This window comes from Diadema setosum, chromosome 18 (genome assembly GCF_964275005.1).
Source record: "Diadema setosum chromosome 18, eeDiaSeto1, whole genome shotgun sequence".
Classification (NCBI taxonomy): domain Eukaryota; kingdom Metazoa; phylum Echinodermata; class Echinoidea; order Diadematoida; family Diadematidae; genus Diadema; species Diadema setosum.
Genome location: NC_092702.1, coordinates 31,659,615 through 31,679,300, shown reverse-complemented (window position 1 = coordinate 31,679,300; position 19,686 = coordinate 31,659,615). Strand labels below are relative to the sequence as shown.

General features: G+C 38.5%; 1 protein-coding gene across 1 annotated transcript in view; it reads left to right on the top strand.

Annotated features, from left to right (window-relative positions):
• Positions 1-15,176, top strand: part of LOC140241454 (exportin-7-like) — a 47,628-nt gene extending 32,452 nt beyond the window's left edge. The window contains exons 15-27 of the mRNA XM_072321183.1: positions 560-695; positions 1,129-1,202; positions 2,051-2,195; positions 2,910-3,140; positions 3,658-3,746; positions 4,995-5,185; positions 7,037-7,091; positions 7,664-7,823; positions 10,468-10,606; positions 11,242-11,414; positions 12,273-12,371; positions 13,168-13,295; positions 14,588-15,176. Coding sequence (XP_072177284.1) covers positions 560-695; positions 1,129-1,202; positions 2,051-2,195; positions 2,910-3,140; positions 3,658-3,746; positions 4,995-5,185; positions 7,037-7,091; positions 7,664-7,823; positions 10,468-10,606; positions 11,242-11,414; positions 12,273-12,371; positions 13,168-13,295; positions 14,588-14,717 — 1,750 coding nt within the window. The 3' untranslated portion in view covers positions 14,718-15,176. The remainder of the gene's footprint in view (positions 1-559; positions 696-1,128; positions 1,203-2,050; positions 2,196-2,909; positions 3,141-3,657; positions 3,747-4,994; positions 5,186-7,036; positions 7,092-7,663; positions 7,824-10,467; positions 10,607-11,241; positions 11,415-12,272; positions 12,372-13,167; positions 13,296-14,587) is intronic.
• Positions 15,177-19,686: the final 4,510 nt, after the last annotated feature.

Below are 19,686 nucleotides of genomic sequence, written 5' to 3'. Positions count from 1 at the left end.
ATCGATTACATTTTTGTTGTAAGGTCATTAAAAAACTATCATTTGGTTTAGTTACCTCTGTTTTTAGTATGATAATTATTTGAACAATAAACGATAAAAAGGGCTACAAAAGGTAACCCAGACTGCAGATTTCTGTAATTGCTGTTATGATGATGAAGAATTGTATAGAAGTTTTTGTTGAAGAAAACTAGGAAATACTTTCAATATGTGAAGTTATACTGTATACATTTGAGTTTCAATGCAGGTTCTATGATAATGGTCATTTTTTCTTCTTTTTTTTTGTGGGGGGAGAAAATTCATATATACTGCATTTGATTTCTTATCAAAATGGTAACAATAGAAGCTGTCATTGGTAAATGTGTTTAGTGTAGTTCTCTATTGTGTTTACCATGGTTCAAATCTCTGTAAGTTTTCTTTTGCACATATAAATTTGTTCAGCATGGTCAGAGCTTCAGACCTAAGAACAGAATGTGTGTGTGTGAGTTGTGCCTGCTGAGTGACCCCTACCAGAGTTGTGTTTAGTCATTCCATGCCCTGTACACAATTACTCTCGCTACAGAGTTCTCCAGTTAATGAACTTGACGGATGCCAAACTGTCCCACGGTGGCTGTGAGAAGCTGGATATTGCCATGCTGAGCTTCTTCGAGCAGTTCACCAAGATCTATCTCGGCCACCAGATTCAGAAGTCATCCAAGGTGAGTTCCAGCTTTTCATGCCAACTTAGATAGCAGAAGAAACACACGTGCTGTGGCATAAGTTGCAGCTGGCGTAGGTCCGAGTTGAGCTGGTGCAGATTCTGGTATCCCATGACTTTTTAATCAAAAGCATCCATGTCCAGGAGTTCCTTTCTTGCAGAAGCTATGAAAGTGTGATTTGTCTATTCTCCTTTGAGAAAAAGAACGAAAGCACAGTGTAGCTCCTCATTCTCCATTTCTAAATATATTCTGAGTATGCTCTGTGAAATTTATGATATTGGCAAAAGTATAATAAGATCTTTATTGTTTCTTGTTTATTTTTTATTTGAAATTTGCCATGTAATTGTGGAGTAGAGAGGATAGGGTGTCAGTGTTTTAAGGGTGTGATAAGAAGATGTCATAGAGTTCATATTTGTCATCTTTTCTTCAACAGCTGTACAGAACTCTGTCCCAGGTGCTTGGTCTTCAGGATGAGTCTATGGTGTTGAGTGTATTCATTGGTAAAATGTGAGTAAGCCATCTGCTTCCAGTTACAATTTGTATGTTCTTTTTAGCGACTTTATTTACTTGTTAAATGTTGTAAACCACACAAAATCAACCAGAATCATTCATAATAATTTGATAAAATTCCATGTAAGGCAGCTGATCATTTAGGAAATCATCAAAATGGAATTTTTACTGAACCTTTGATGTCAGTTTTATTTGAATTAATGCACTGGTGCCAACATTGTAACAGGAAAATAGTGATATAAGGCCATTCACCTCTGTTAGATTTTTGGCTAAAATGAGTTTGTAAGTTGTGTATAATCGATGCCTCCAGGCATGAAGTTTAGATACAAGAAGTAAGAAACAAGGACACGTGATAGTCAATATTAAGATGCCAGTTTTCTGTAGTGAAATCAGCAGTCGTGTGCACAGTATTACTCTTGATAGCGTAAAGCCAAAAAGGCATGCCAGTCAATTATGAGATGGTAGTGCAGTGGAAATTACATGTAGAATTGTACATGTATATATGAATTAGAATATGCTAAGTATTGCAACAAAACAGTGCTGCTTTAGGTTTCATTTGATAATGCCCTTTAACCCTAATCAAGCCGGGCTTTTTGGCTATGCTATGTCTTGGGGGCGCAGATTAGGGTTTTCAGACTTTTTGTTTTTGATGCCTCTGCTAAGCGTGACACAGGTGCTAATAACGCTAACATGTAGTTCCTTTGAGTTTGTAATTTGCTCGTTTGGCAAAGTTTGATGGCATTATCGTCATGTGGGACAAGGACAAATGTGGTATAATTGTAAGTGAGATTGTCATATCTAGTGTGAGAGTTAACATGGTTTGTGTTCTGCCTCTACTCATCCAGCATCACAAACCTGAAATACTGGGGGAGGAGCGAGCCCATCATATCCAAGACGTTGCAGCTGCTCAATGACCTCTCAGTGGGCTACAGCAGCGTGAGGAAGCTGGTCAAGTTGGAAGCCGTTCAGTTTATGTTGGCAAATCACACGGTGAGTCTCTTGGCAAGAGGGAATCTTGTGGTAGATTTCGGCACTCTCCCAAAGCGTACCATACCATATCCGCACCAAAGGAGCGCTCGAACGCTCCCAATGTGTATCGTTTCATACCTTATCAAGCCAAAAGTGAACCACTTCCAAACGTGCTCCAAAAGCGTACCATACCATACCATACCAGGGGGGTGTTTCATCAACGCTTGTCAGCGCCGACAACTGTCGGCGCTGACCAATTTCAGCAAAATCCTTGGTTTTGATTGGCTGAGATGCTCTGGTCACTGACTGTTACTATGGTGATTCAAGTTTTCAGCACCGCCAAACGTTGATGAAACACCCCCCAGAAGTTGTCATGAGAAGAATTCATGTAACGCGCACTTTGTCATAGTACAAAGATGTATGTAGCGTAGGCTTGCGAGGTGAATGTGTTGGTTCCTACAACACCTGTGATCCCTGTGACTGGAGTCCAGTAATAGCTCATGAGGTACGCTTTCTCCACAGAGTGCTTGAACTTTCCCAATCTGGCTTGATATGGTATGGTATGCATTGGTTTGGTTTGATTCCATTCACTTTTGAGCCCTTGAAAGTGGCCTCTGATGACAGTACAGAATCCACTTCAGTTTTGATTTTACAATGTGCATCTCATTGCCAAATGTTTGGTATGGTCCCAGCAAATTCAAATGTAATCATTCTCTCTACTTCGTCCGTGAACAGAGTGACCATTTTCCGTTCCTCGGGGCGAACGGGACGTTGTCGGTGCACGACATGAGGTGTCGGTCGACGTTCTACACCGCCCTTGGCAGACTGCTACTGGTAGACCTGGGAGAAGACGAGGAGAGGTTTGAGACGTTCATGATGCCACTGACCACGGCCTTCCAGTATGTTGGCAACCAGCTAAACAATGCAAAGACCGGCTCTGGGGTCTGGAACGAAGCTGAGACAAAGGTGAGAGACAGTCGCCATTGCTGTGATTAGAATCATATGGGACTCGTGCCCTTTCATTTCTTAGATTTATTTGTATTTTGATTCATGTGGAAAGCCCTTTCATAGTTTGCTGATACAAAACAAGAGATTTGACAAACTAGCTTTAGAATAAAAGTATTCTTCTAGACATTTCTGACTGTTAAAGCAGTTTGTAGTTATGTTGTGTCCGTGTGACTACATACTTGTCTTTTTGTTGGAGTTGGGTATTCTTTCGATAAGGTACTTAATCTTTCCACTTTACTTCTTATTTCATTGTCTTTGTGAGCTTTGTGAATAGCTATAGTATTCGAACTTAGTTTGTTTGTAGTAGCTCATTTTTAAGGCAGAGTTGAACTGAATAATGGATAAGAAATCGATTTTGTTTTGGAAATTTTGTACACTGAAAGAGATAAATGTAAATTACTTCATCATCTGTTTCATAATGCATCTCCTTTATGGTTCAATCTTTCTTTTTTTTCTCCTAAATTTTGTCATTCAGAGGACATTGATTGGGCTGGCCCGAGATATCAGAGGCATTGCCTTTGCTTTCAACACAAAGACAAGCTACATGATGCTCTTTGACTGGATGTATCCTTTAACAACTTCCTGCATTTAGATGCTAAAATGTGACATACTTTTTATGACACTCTTTTTTTTTTTTCTTATATTCATTAGCTCACCCTAATAAAGAAATGCCAAAACATTTCGGTGATGAAGAAAAACATATCCGGAAGTTCCCACAAATAAGCTTGATCATGGTATGTAGCTAATATCTTTCACAACTACAGGAGAATCATGGTCAGAATGGTTGGAAAGGTGACATGATATTCAAGTCACAATGACATACTGCAACATGCTTCCCTGCTTCCCGTCCTTACCTGGCAAATGAGTGCCTCTACTCTCAGATTGGGCAAGATTTAAAGGTCCTCTTTACCTTTGGGAGCAGTGGTTTAAAAAAAGTTTCAAGATATCACATTTGATGCATATGTGTAGGTCTGTTGTATCACAAAACATCCTACCATATAAAATTTTTGCAATAAAGCCTGAAATATAAGGAGATATCAGTATTTTTCTCAATAAACCATAACTGTTGACAGTTTAGTCTGGAAGCATTTTTATTATAACTCATTTTGTGTATTTAACAATACTTAACATAGATTATATGGATTCAGATTTTTACCGTGGTAGTTTCTATCCCTGACTCACATGTTAGGACTATTTTAAAGCACTAATGCTGGGCTTTTGTTTCATCTGCAAATGGTAAATTATGCCTTTAATGCCAATTTTGAGGTAAAACTTAGCAGAATTTGTTCCATAAAACAACAACATCAATTCTGTTCAATTTGTCCATCACTTCAGCCACATGAGAAGCTGTTTAAAGAAGCAGTATGTGTTTTGCAAGAGTTAATCATGATCAGTTATTCCAGGTCATTATCATGTCTTCTTTAAATCAGATCTGATCAGATCACTTTTTCCCTCCTCATCGGCGTTTACGTAATTTATGTTACCCTTTTGCACTTGGAGGTTTCTTGCAATGTTAGTTTCCACTCGTTAAAGGTAGCAGTTAATTTTCACACTATTTCACATAGGTGTGGATGAAGGCATTCTGTATTTATGGATGTTAGCCTGCAAAGCAGGATGATACTGAAATGAAATCACACAGGCAATAGAAGACACGCATTTTCACACACTACACACACATACACATATAAGGAGATCTGCTGGCATTAAGTGATTTTTGAAGCAGGATGGCCATGGACTGTCTGGGGGCTCCCAGGGTTAAGTCTTGTTGCCATGACAAAGTCATCATCCTTAACCATCCTGTCCTCCGATCAGCTACCCCGCCTACACACCAGTCCTCCTGAGTGCCATAGAGCTCTGGTATCACGACCCCTCCGTGACCACGCCCCTCCTCAAGCTGATGGCCGAGCTGGTGCAGAACCGCTCCCAGAGACTCCAGTTTGACGTGTCCTCGCCGAACGGCATCCTCCTCTTCAGGGAGACCAGCAAGATGATGGTTGCATATGGTATGCCTTCTCCCTCAGCTTTCCACACAGGTCAACATCCATGAAATAAGACAAACTTGGGGTGATGGATATTGCTTGCAGATATATTTTCAGACAGCTCAAACCACTATTTAAAGTGGGCAATACAGAGATGCCAACCAATATGATTTTATGGTAATTAGTACGATAAACAGGTGAAATACGATAATGGGATATTGCCTCATGAGAGTACGACTTTTCATCTTTCAAATTAAAAAAAATAAAAATGAAGCCAATATGAACTGCAGAAAAATGCTTCATTGCATAGAAAGTTGTACCACTAAATTCCTGCAATGCCTTCAAAAATGTGGAATGACGAGCGTAAGTGGGCGGGAAATATGCAGATGCTTTACAAATTACCAACATTTTGCTTGCCGGTTCTTACCAGGGAAACATTTCTTTCAGACATTTTACTGGCCCAGGGCCAGCTGGCTAGTGGTGGTGTCAAGGTCTCATGAAAATCTGATTTCTTGTCAAAATCTGATTTTTTTAAAGGATATTCCATCTGTTTTGTTTTGTTGTTGTCGTTGGTGTTGTTGTTGTTGTTGTTTTATGTCAAGAAGTTGACATCTCTGGGTGTACCTTGCCAGTTGACTTTCCACACAGGTCCACATCCACGAAGTAAAGGCAAACTTGGGGTGATGGATATCGCTTGCAGATGCTTTTCCAGACAGCTAAAAAGCAGTAAATTGGGCAATATTTGTACAGTGAGAAGACATTGTGTAAAGAAGTGTATATTGCGTCAAACAGGTTTATACATGCATGTGGGCATGATTGGTTAAAGGACAAGTTCACCTTCATAAACATAAGGGTTGAGAGAATGCAGCAATCGTCACTGGGGCGACAAGACCTCGTATCTCAAAAATGTCAAATGTTCAGGAGAGCCAAAAAACATGGCGGCCAAAGCACTATACTGAATGGGATAGCCGTTCCTTTGACATGCCGTGGTGGCTTCATTTTTGGGGTAAGACAGCTGGGATTTGGACAGGACATCACTTAACTGATTATATGACCACTAATGCAAAAAAGTCATTTTCACCAAAATTTGAGATACAAGGTCTTGTCACCCCAGCGACGCAATATTAGTAGAACACATCAGTGAAAGTTTGAGGAAAATTGGACAATTGATGCAAAAGTTATGAATTTTTAAAATTTTTGTGTTGGAGCCGCTGGATGAGGAGACTACTAAGGCTCGTGATGTCATATGAGTACAACAGTATAAAGAAAATGTAAAGAAAATTCAACATATTTTTACTTTTTTCGCATAATGAAAGAGCACTGGACTTGCCTCTTTCTAAAGGCAATGGGAATGATATTACCCATAACATATGTCAGTAAAGAGTCAAGGGAATGTGTACTTTTTTCAAAATATGAAATTTTGTGAAATTCTCTTTCTATTTTCCTTATGCTGTTGTACGCATGTGACATCATACACTGCAGTAGTCTTCTCATCCGGCGGTGACTCCACAAAAACCTTCAAAAATTCATGACTTTTGAAGGGATTGTCCAATATTCCTCAAACTTTCAATAATGTGTTCTACTAATATTGCTACATTCTCTCAATCCTTATGTAAATGAAGGTGAACTTGTCCTTTAATGGTACAGAACATGACTAAGATGCAAACAGTAGTAATATTACTTATGTGATACAAAGTCTTCTTGTTGTTACATGTATGTATCATTATGGATCATGCATCTGTAGTGTTTCTATTCCAAAATGGGTAGGTGTAATTTGTACATAAAATTAAGAATGTGATGTGTGGTGTTTGTTCCTCAAGGAGTCCATGGCTCTACCTACACTGACTTACTGCATTTTTTTTTTTTCATCAACAGGTTCAAGATTACTTACTCTTCATGACATTCCAAAGGACCAGATCTATCAGATGAAATATCCTTTACCAGAAACAGCAATGGAAGTAGTATTCAGGCCAAGAAGGCTTGATAATTATTGGATGAACAGTGTTTGTGATGAGTGATTGTTCGTTTAAAGGGATGATATAGTATTGGTTGAGGTGAGGATTCAGATTCACTTTATTGTGAGATACATAAGATGTTTCTCATCTAAAAAAAAGAAAAAATATTAACATGAAAAATGTTGAAAGCCTGAAGCCCCTTTTTAACCAAAACTGTACCATCCCTTTAAAGGATAAAAAAAAAAAATGGATAAAATAACAAACCAACCAAAAAAAAATGTGTGAGTGACAAATTATGTGAGTCAAAAATCATTGTGATATAATGATGTTATTGCTTAACAATGAAATGTGCGACACAGTGAATCTTCAAGATAGTGACTATGCACATTTAAGCATGTATTAATCTAGTCCACAGACTCATATTTTGTTTATTGAAGTTGTAGTAACACAAAAAACAAGCATTTTCATGTATACGTCAAAGATAGTTCAGACGCTGTTTACTTACTGCTGTCATAAAAATGTCAAAATTCCTTAACTCACCCCTCACGCTGAAGGGCATCGCTGTGTGTTTCTCAATGCTCAAGGCTGCCCTCTCGGGCAGCTATGTCAACTTCGGTGTATTCCGTCTCTATGGTGACAGTGCCCTCGACGAAGCTCTGCAGATGTTTGTCAAACTGCTTCTATCTATTCCTCTCAGCAATCTGCTGGTGAGTACAGTGGAATGAAAAGCCCTTCTGCGGTGATACAGCTCTGCGATATAAGATCACACGTTAGGGATCAGCAGCAGCACTTTAAAGGACAAGTTCACCTTCATTAACATAAGGATTGAGAGAATGTAGCAATATTAGTAGAACGCGTCATTGAAAGTTTGAGGAAAATCGGACAATCCGTTCAAAAGCTATGAATTTTTGAAGTTTTTGTGCAGTCACCGCTGGATGAGAAGACTACTGCAGTGTATGATGTCACATGCGTACAACAATATAAGGAAAATATAAAGAGAATTTCACAAAATTTCATCTGTTGAAAAAAGTACACATTCCCTTGACTCGTTTCTGACATATGTTATGGGTAATATTATTCCCATTGCCTTTAGAAAGAGGCAAGTCAAGTGCTCTTTTATTATGTGAAAAAAAAGTGAAAATATGTTGAATTTTCTTCACATTTTCTTTATACTGTTGTACTCATGTGACATCACGAGCCTTAGTAGTCTCCTCATCCAGCGGTTCCAACACAAAAATTTTAATAATTCATAACTTCTGCATCGATTGTCCCATTTTCCTCAAACTTTCACTGATGTGTTCTACTAATATTGCTGCATTCTCTCAATCCTTATGTTTATGAAGGTGAGCCTGTCCTTTCTGTGTCAGGAACTTTGGACACTGTGTACAGTGCTGTGGGTTTTTCTGAGCCAATCAGCTCTCAAAGCACATAATAGGGTTCATAATGTGGTCAAAGTCTAGTATTGTCCTGGTACTGTTATAAAAGAATTTAGCCTCTTTTCTATAATGCCAAAATTCACATTATTTTTGAAAGGGATTTCCTTATCTTGCTGTTCTTGCAATGAAAATTTGTGATGTGTTTTGTATTTCCACTTGTTGGTGTTGGTGTTCATGCTCCAATCTTACTTTAAATGGGAAGCTTATCTATTGCTACATTTCAGTCATCTTTGATTTCTCTGCTGTATGAATAGAGACAGTTATGACAACTGTGTTTTGCCATAGGCCTATCTACATGTATTTCCAAGATGCTCATGATATATACCATGTATGGAGAATGACACATTTTCAACCTGTCATTGATAACCTGCCTTTTGTCACATAAACTGCAGAAAGGCAAATGTTTAGTTGTGCTATTTCAGTGCTGTCCACCCCTCTATTTCACCACATTAAAGGGAAGATAAACCCCAAGAACAATGTGGATTGAGTGAAAGCAGCAACATTAGTAGAACACATCAGTGAAAGTTTGAAGAAAATCGGACAATCGATGCAAAAGTTGTGAATTTTTAAAGTTTTGGTGTTGGAACCGCTGGATGAGGAGACTACTAGAGGTTATGACGTATGAGTGGACTACAATATCAAGAAAATATAAAGAAAATACTACAAAAATCCATTTTGCATGAAAATTACAAATTCCATCAACTTGATATTGACATATGTTAAGGGTAGCAATTATTCCCCCTGCTTTCTGAAAGCGGTTGGTCCACTGCTCTTTCATAATTCTAGAAAAGTGAATTTTTGTTGAATATCCTTTATATTTTCTTTGTATTGTTGTCCACTCATACGTCATATCCTCTAGTAGTCTCCTCATCCAGCGGTTCCAACACCAAAGTTTTAAAAATTCATAACTTTTGCATCGATTGTCCGATTTTTCTCAAACTTTCACTGATGTGTTCTACTAATGTTGCTGCTTTCACTCAATCCACATTGCTCTTTGGGTTTACCTTCCCTTTAAGTATGTGATATTTCAATCACCTCTGGGTGAGCTTTAAACATCTTATATGTCATTTATTCTGTTAACATAATATTACACAGTCTATATGTTTATATATATATTTGTTTCATCTATATGTTGGTTTCTGTGTATGTTAGCCTTGTAGCTATATACTATATTTTTATGCTTCTATTATTTTGTGTGTTAATACTTGCTTGTGATTTTCATGAAGTCTATCGTATTCCAGTGTTTTATCATGCATTTATACGCAGGGCTACCCTTTTTAAATATGACTGAATAGTTTAAAGGACAAGTTCACCTTCATAAACATAAGGATTGAGAGAATGCAGCAATATTAGTAGAACACATTAGTGAAAGTTTGAGGAAAATTGGACAATCGATGCAAAAATTATGAATTTGTAAAATTTTTGTGTTGGAACCGCTGGTTGAGGAGACTACTAAGGCTCGTGATGTCATATGAGTACAACAGTATAAAGAAAATGTAAAGAAAATTCAACATATTTTCACTTTTTTCGCATAATAAAAGAGCACTTGACTTGCCTCTTTCTAAAGGCAATGGGAATAATATTACCCATAACATATGTCAGTAACGAGTCGAGGGAATGTGTACTTTTTTCAAAAGATGAAATTTTGTGAAATTCTCTTTATATTTTCCTTATATTGTTGTACGCATGTGACATCATACACTTCAGTAGTCTTCTCATCCAGCGGTGACTGCACAAAAACTTCAAAAATTCATAACTTTTGAATGGATTGTCTGATTTTCCTCAAACTTTCAATGATGTGTTCTACAAATATTGCTACATTCTCTCAATCCTTATGTTAATGAAGGTGAACTTGTCCTTTAAGTAAGTGAAAAATATACATTATCTCTCTCTGTATGCCATTGTCCCTGCCCAGGACTACCCCAAGCTGAGTGGGTCCTACTATGTGCTTCTGGAGTGCCTGGCCCAAGACCACATGGGCTTCATCAGCAGTCTGGAACCACAAGTCTTCCTCCACGTCCTCTCCTCGGTGTCTGAGGGCCTCACAGCGCTAGGTCAGTCTGCACCAAGTTACTGAGGGGTATTAGCCTCTGTGTGCAAACCGTGATTTAGATCACAAAAACACAGGAGTTTAAAATGATCGTTCGTCATCTTTGTTCCTTTAGGGGGGTTTTTGATACACTTTAAGTAGTCTTAGAAATTTGAGAGGAATCAAGGAGAATTCTCATTCTATTTTGCAAGACGTGAAGAAATTAATGCGTATTTTAGGTTTGCATACGCGCACTAAGGCACGTGTTCTGCTTGGGCGAGGCTGATGACATAGACAAAAGGCGTCTATATTGGGGAAATTAGGCAATTTTCAGCATGCATGTATGAGTGGAAATCACTGATCTCTTTTGAAGAACAAGATCCATGGTAGAAATGAGCTGCTTGGCTGAGGTCTGCGCTTTCAGAGTGCTTTTCTATTTCACAAAGTTGCTGGAAATGGTAGAACTTAAGTTTAGATTTGAAAGTATCAAGGTAGTCACAATTCCGAAATTGGATTGGTGGTGACTTCGGCAAACGTGTAGCAGCCGAGAAGAAGGCTGTATCCCCGAGTGTTTTCTCTCTGGAAGGCCTTTGCGACTCCTTTGGCGTGGTCAATGGGAGAGTTACAATGGGATCTATGTATTGGTCTGTTTGTTTGCAGATACCATGGTGTGCACCAGCTGCTGCGCCATCCTGGATCACATCGTGACCTTCCTCTTCAAGCAGCTGACCAAAGGGGGGAAGCCGGGGGTCTCCAACAGCTGGCACAAGAGCGGCGGCGACAGCAAGAACTTTAGTAACCTCCTGGATGTTCCAAGGGACCTCCTGAGACAGGTCAGCAGCCCCAGAGTGGCAGCAACAAAAGATTACTGTAAAAGTGGAAATTTTTGCAGTGTTGACATTTTCGCACATTTCGCGCAACCAGAAGCTAGTGCGAAAATAAAAGCACGTGAATATTTTTGTTTGCCATATGTTCCAGTAGTTGATGTCTTGATTCCGCGGAATTAAAAACACGCAAAACTCTTCTTACCCTGCCAAGCGCAAAAAATTAGTCGCGCGAAAATATCCACTTTTACAGTACCCCATCTTTTCCCCTGAAAAAAAACAAAAAATTAACTCAAATATGACATTTTTACCTCAATGGAATATCTGTTAGGAATTACTTAAACGTTTATATGCTTGTAATGTGTATTTACAAATTTTGGCATCAGTGATGTAAAGTTGATTTTACCGTTGCAGGCAGCATATTTCTGTTGCAGTGCATGAACCCTATTGAATTGTTATTAGCTGTACACTCACACAAGTTTAAAATTCCTTTCTGTATACAACAGTGAAAAAGAAAGTTCAATACATGGCACTTCCTTTACAATGAATATGTTTATAACAAAATTTCTGTTACAAACGAAGTAAAAATTCATTTTGAAACAGCATCTGCTCTATGTTTTTAACTGTTCAGTTATTTGTTATAAAAAAAAAAAAAATAGATATAATGAAAGGAAACTGCTAGTCCTGAGGCTTTCATTATAATGGGAGTCCACTGTATTTCACATTATCTGGACTGATCTACCGTTGTCAGTGAGCAATATCAATGAATTATCATTTACGTATGTTTACCTTTTTTTTCCCCCAGAAATAATAAGACAACTTTGTAGAAACAAGTAATTAACACCATGACTTCTCTTTTTTTACCAGATGCTGTCAACAGTACTGAACATCATCATGTTTGAAGAGTGTAGGAATCAGTGGTCCATGTCACGACCACTCCTTGGACTCATCCTTCTCAATGAAGACGTAAGGAATCAGTATTTCTTGCAGATTGAAGAATACAATCATACTTTAAATGAGTCAACATTCATTTCATGGAGAAGGTTTCAAATTCACTCATGATTGAAGAACGATTACTCTGGTAATGCACATTGGGCAAAAAAAAAAACACAAAAAAACGGTTTATGATTTTAAAAAGGAATGTTACATTTTACATGAATGTTGAGACATTTCTAATTTGTTGTAAGATTTTGGAGAGATAAAAATAACAAAAGTAGTCATTGATTTACTCTTTTATGTCTTTTTCATACACCTGTACTAACTAGTGCTGAATGGTGTGTTGTGCTTGCCATTTGAACACTCTTCGTGAAATAAACAGATCAGATATTATTCTTGTAGGTGCTTTCTTTTTATGAAGGGGAAGAGGGGAGGACTTCCACACTTGTAAAAGAGAAAATAAAGCATTGCTCAGTGGAACACAGGTAATGAATAATATAGTAACACCTACCATAAATCTTGTATTTAGAATATTACAATGGACCTATTTCACTCTGCCTCCTCCTGTGTGTCTGAAATTTGCATCAGTTAGCCCTGAATGCAAATACTAGACTGATCAGCTTTAACCAAGCCACCAGAGGCATGGAATGAATTCTTGTCAAAAATAAAAGCTTGGAAACAGTCTGACCTGTATAGTCTTGACAACTTTCTATTTAAAGGTGTATAGATTATAATACCATTGTTGCTGCTTAATGATGATTTTTTTTTTTTAAAGCTATTTCATAAGTTTGTCCAATGATGTATATTTTGTTTGTGCGTGTTCCAGTATTTCCAAGAATTCCAGCAGTCGGTGATCAGTGCCCAGCCCCCTGAGAAGCAACAAGACATGCTGCTGTGCTTCAAGAACCTCATGGATGGCATCGAGAGGAACCTCAGGACAAAAAACAGGGATAGGTGAGACAAACACACACACACACACACACGACTTTGTTATGTCCCATGTGATGTGTAGACAGCTTGACCTTTTGTGTTAACTGTGTGTTGAAAAAAAAAATGAACTAAAATTTTGTTAGGGAAGAGTGCAAGAGAAGATAGTGACAACATTCAAAAACATCTCATCTGAAGTCATTTACTATTATGTAGTTTTTAGTGTGAATTTGCTTTAACCCTAACTTACCTGGGGGGGGGGGGCATAATGGCCCCCCCTTGACGAATACCGCGACCATTCCGCTGCGCAAATATTTTTGACCGCGCCACTCGCTGACTTTTTACTTTCAAGTCTCGCGCAACTTTTGAGACCAAATTTGTTGTGTCCGGCATACCGTTCCGAAGCTACGCCCCTTCAAAAATGTTCGTCAATCCCAAAATTGCTCAAAAACGTGATTTTGTGTACAAAGTCAATACAAATTGTGTTTTTTCAATTAATTCATACGAAGATTCATATTTTTAATTTAAATGGCTGAAATGAATTTATTTTAGTATAATTATGCTTCTAAAGATGTGTATGACAAATTCTGCTGAAAAAAAACAAAAACAAAAGTCCGAAAAAACAAAGAAATACATAAAAAAATGATAAAACAATAAAAAACATAAGAAATTAATTTTGATACTGAATTTTTATTTACGCACAAATGTTCGGAATGTCACTTGGAATATTTACACCAAAAATCAGCATTCCATAAGCTTTTATAAGCCAATTACAGACGAAAATGAGGTTTTTTGCATATATTTGCATAATTAATTAATTTAAAATAGAAAATGCAAATTTTTTGAAAATTTAACTTAACAGTCTTGTCGATTACATTCGGCTTTATGTTCATGCAAAATTTTGCGGCGCGCGATCAACAGCCGAGAACTGAAGGGGGGGGGGCCATAATGCCCCCCCCCCCCCCCCCCCCAGGAATTCAAGCTTGCTAAATAGCCCAGGTAAGTTAGGGTTAAGTAGAAAGGCGACTAGTACTTTTTTAACTGAGATGCTCTGCAACTGTTGCATTTAGTGACAAGTGATTGTTCAATTGATACCAGTTGATTCTGTAACATGCATTAAATGTACTTACAGTGAAATATATCTTGTCTTGTTTCTGTGACTGCTACAGCTTGTATAGAATCAAATGAGTCAAATGTTTGAACCCAACACTATAAAATGCATGCTGTGGTGTTGAGCACTTCTTATTAGTGTACAAAAGCAGAAGTGTCCTAGAATCTGTGACATTGTGTTATTTCTTGCGTTCTCTGCGACTCCACAGGTTCACTCAGAATCTGTCGGTATTCAGGAGAGATGTGAACGACTCCCTGAGAACGTCGCACACGTCGGGAAGCAATGGAAACGGGAGCACATCGGGCAACTCAACAGTCTCAGTGGATATGATGAGTTAACACTGAAGGGAATTTATTGGACTGGTGCGAGAGAGAGAGAGCGTGTGAGAGTATGATTTCAGGGCTTGCTCCTATCAAACTACTGGATGTACCATCAAATGAGAGTAATATATGCTATTTGGAGAGTGAGTATATACGTACGCATGTATCCTTGTGAAACAGGGGATGTTACACTGTAGGTCTACCGGGCATATGTAAGCATTCTGTGTGTGTTTGTGTTTCATGTGTTTAACAGAGAGAAAAAGGAAAGCTCGGGTTTCTTGAGATAGCGCATACTGTAAACAATGGCATTTAAAGAAAGGTTTGTTGAGGTCAGGGAAACTGTAGCAATCCATATCAACGGGGTATGTATCAGATTGGTGGAAAGGTAAACAGAACAATATGTGTGGGGAATGGACTCAATTTATGGATATTTCAGCTTAGCAATCACTTCATAAGTGGATATCTATTTATGCATTGCTTGATATGGTCATTTTTTTTTTATGATTATTTTGCAGTAATCAATTACAATTCTGATGGCACTTATTCACTTCTAGCTTTGTTGAACTTGCAGCAGGTGCTGAGGTCATCAGGCACCCAGTGTTTTCAAGTTGACCAGAAATCTGAATACATTATGGAAGTTGAGTACAGTCAACCCTGCCTAAGTTTAATCTATTTGGACTGAAAAAATAGCTTCAATCCAGAGAAAATTTGACTTATGAGGGGTTAAGATCAATAGAATATAAAGAGAATCCACATTGAGGACTTGAAAAGACCTTCGACTTGGGCGATTATTCAACTTATGCAAGGTCGACTTAAGCAAGGTTGACTGTATTTCAAAAATAATGATAATCGACAGGTCAATGCAGTTTAATTGATAGGTTGTCTTAAGCCGTAAGGTACAATGGAAGAGTTTATGGATGCCATTGTGTGGGATATATTTTGACAGTCGCTCTGATAGTGCAGCTGTCGTTGATAACTGAATTTTGCACAAGGAAATGGGAAACGATGATTCCCCATTGTTTGATATCTGCTCCATTCTAAGCACACTCAGAGCTTTCATACATGAACATAAAGGTCAAACGTAGCATATTGATTTGTAAGGGGGTTATGCATATCCTCCATGCGTCTTCGATATTACCTACAAAGCATTCAACAGCTGCTGTCGTCATCAATCTAGTATTCTAAACAAATTATGCAAGTATGGTAAATAGGGTGGTTCATTCATTGGTTCTTGTTTACACAGGTATTTGTAGTTGTTTTGTTCAGTGAGATTTGGCGTGACTGATGGAGGTTTGCATTGATTCAGTGTAACTGAACATTTAACACAGAGTGTGCCTCATTGGTATTCCTAGTGTTGCATGGTGTCGCAAGGTCCATACAGAAACACTGCAGCCAAAATATGTTTTTTGAGTGACTGTAATTTTTGTTTGCCATGAATAGGTTGAGTATTGAGGTAGCAGCCATCATATTTCAGTTCATTGTTTGGGGTTCAGGAACAAGGGAAGAAAAAAAAAAAAAGATTTGCTCCTGGAGAGGAATTTATTTCAACAACCTGTCATATCATGTAACCAGTGACCATGATGTTCCATAAAGGTCCTGTACATAGTTTGGAGGAGGAAAGGGTTTTTGGAGGACGGTGTGTTTTTATTTGTTGCATACAGATGTTTTTACACGTACAGTCAACTCCGTGTAAATCGATCTTGTCAGGACTGAGGAAAACGTATCGACTTTATGCGATATTTGACTTCTGCCTGCAGAGGAATAATGCACGTAAGGCTAAGAATGTAAATTAGGACTTTCTATTTTCAGCGACTTCTAGCTGATTACTCAATTTGTGCACCATTGACTTTCACAGAGTTGACTGTACTCAAAGGATCTTAACATGGCAAGGAACTGAAAAGTATGAACACAGAGAGCCGGCATAGGCATGTTAAGGGTCTTGTTTGGTCACAGGTGGTGTTAATTGGTAGTTTTGACTGTTACTAATTGCCAATATTCTCTTGATAGAGGATGCCGCTTGCCTAAATCTTCCTTCAAAACCTGCTTTGTCTTCTTTCGTAGGAAATGATAGAGGAGTGAAGTTTTTTTGTTTTTTTTTCAGGTCGCTTCAAGCTTGTTGCTTCTAACTTGGCCGTTTGCATGCTGGAGTTTTTGAAATCATATGCATCTATTGTCATCATCATCTTGCATGCTGCAATTTATTAAGAAAAAAAAAATGAAGAAACTTTGCATGACCTCAGACCATTACTGAATGCCATAGCCTATTCATTTCAAATTAGCTACAGACTAATCTGATGGAGAGTCAAAAGGTACAACTTGGATTTTTACCATAATGCATAGAGTGCTTCTCTTGTAGGTGCATTTGATAGGTGACTCGCTCTTGTACACTGGCTTCTCTGAAGGTGTAAATGGATTAAGTCATAGATGTCTTGTGCCATTCAAAATGATTTTGTATGGTTGGATAGTGTCATTACATTACTTGGTAGAGATTCTTTCATATGCTATGCACGCATGAAAACAAATGAAAAACAACAGTGTTTAGCCATAACAGGCTCCATACGAAATATTTCAAGCTAGAATCATTTAAGTGATTCATGGGAATTTTCTCTGATTTCTTGCAAGATCATGCTATCAGCCTAGGGGCTGTTATCCGACGATAATTAAAAATTTGCTGACACTCTGTTTCGATGTTTTCCTCTCATGCACAGGTATTTACAAAACACCAGTGTAAGGAGCTTTTCTGGGGTTACTCTGACTCAGTAGTGTTTCGATGAATTAAAGGGTGCATTCGAGCGCTCTAAAGCGAACCAAAGCGAACTGAACCAAAGCATACCATACCGAACTGTGCCAGCGCTCTGTCGAGAAAGCATACCTCACGAGTTATTTTTAGAAAAGGTCACGCATTTTTGTAGCAAGAATGTCATGCATCTGGCGCTTGAACTACTTACAGCTGTCCCGGACAAAGAGAATGATGCCTCTGCATTGTGACGTATTCGCATGAAACGCGCATGCTTTACAATGAATTTTTGGTACGCTTTTGGTACGCTTTTGGAGCACATTGGGAAGTGGTCCGCTTTTGGCTCGGTACAGTACGGTACGGTACACTTTAGGAGCGTTCGAGCGCTCCTCTGGCGCGGGTACGGTACAGTATGGTTCGCTCTAGGAGAGCGGCCGAATGCACCCAAAGAGATAGTGGTGATAATGAGGGCTGATCAGAATTATGCTTGTAGTTTTTTGTGATGTGACACTGTCGTTGCTAGTGTGTCTAAGAACAGAATTTACTGCCCGCCTCAAGAGCCACAAAAAGTTGCAGATTAAGATGCTCTCCATTAGACCAAGAGAGTCATTTGGGGTGACCGACTCAAATTGTAAAAGTTTGCCTTGCCTGGGAGATTTATCTTTTGTCCACCTATTGTCAAATTTAGGCAGTTTAAAACAAAAACAAAATCTAGATATTAGCATTTTTTTTTTTTTTGGTAACCATAGTTTTTTGGACAGGTGCTGCTTTTGCTGGGAAATAAAACATCTTTTCATTGACACTCCTGCACAGCATGCCTGAGTGCCCCTTACCTGTAAATCCTCTTTTATCCCTTTGTATGAAAGTGTACCTCCTACCACTCTTATTTCAATCAATTTTTGAATGGGTTAGAATGGTCCGGTTTCAAGTTATAGATCATTTAAAAGCTTAAGCCCTACCATGTTAAGCTATGTAGAAATGTGGAAATTCTTCTTGGCCTACTTTTTCTGGGTTTTGAGCTGGACGGTCACATATTATTAACCTGTTGAGGACAGACTGATTTTGCTACAACATGTATTTCCCATAGACACCCGCCTGAGTATGCTCGGGGACTCATCCTCAACATGTTAATGTTAACGCTGTAGCGCAGCTCATGTGCCAACCACCTCTGCCATCATCCTTTGCTATAGTCACATCTCTCGACAAACATGCAAGCTTTCTCTTGGTTCTGTAGATGGGGCCCCTCAGCATCATACAGTGTTTCAAAACTTGGCTTCCTCTGTGCATTGAATGAATGCCGACTATAATAATAACTATGCAGCCTCTTCCACGTTGAAGGAGACACTTGAATTTTCGTCTCAAAGATATGTCAGTAATGGAAGAGAAGACATGCAGATTGAAAAAGATTTTAACTGGAATCAAAAAGGGGGGATAACAATTCATGTTTCTTAATACGTAGCAGTGTCAGGATTGTGTTTCTCATTTCATTTAGTAGATTGGATTAAAACTTATATGCCGCGGGGTTGATTCCTATTTTTTAAAGGCAGGGGGTAGGTTTTTGTGTGTATGTTTGTTTGTTTGTTTGTTTGTTTGTTTTTTTACTACATCAATGTTCCAATCTTGAAAAAAAAAAAAACTTATACAGGCATCATGCACAAGTTAAAGTTTGTGGGGAAAGAAGTGAATGCCTTGATTGATGCGATGTGAAACTACTGAAAAACGAGGAATGTTCGCGTGCATTTTAATTTCGCGAGCGGCAACATTAGCAAAATTTAAATGTACGCGAAAGTTCTTGCCTACACAATATGCATTGTCGTGAAAATTTCATACTGCGAGAAAGGCCGTCGTCGGCTCCAATTCGCGAAATTTTCATGCTGCGAATATATCATGTTTTACGGTATTGGGCAAATCAGTAACAGATCAGAGGGTACAGAGGGCCGTTTTCCAGTTTTGACATGATCTACTCTATAAGATATACCAGATGAAAATACGCAATTTTGACACTTCATGTACATATGGAAATTCAATGAAGAGAAAATTATTTGGTTGTGGGCGTGCATGCATACTAATGCTGTGCAATTGCACAGCAATTATAATGGCCAGCCCCAGCTAAAAGGAGTGAAGAGAGGAAAGAGTTAGTCGAGAGAAATCAGGATGAAAGTCAAAATTAGTCCTGTCGTGTGCAGGTATGTCATGGCTCATGCCATGGTAAGAATGAGACAGCAAAATGTCAAGATCACCGTACCTTTT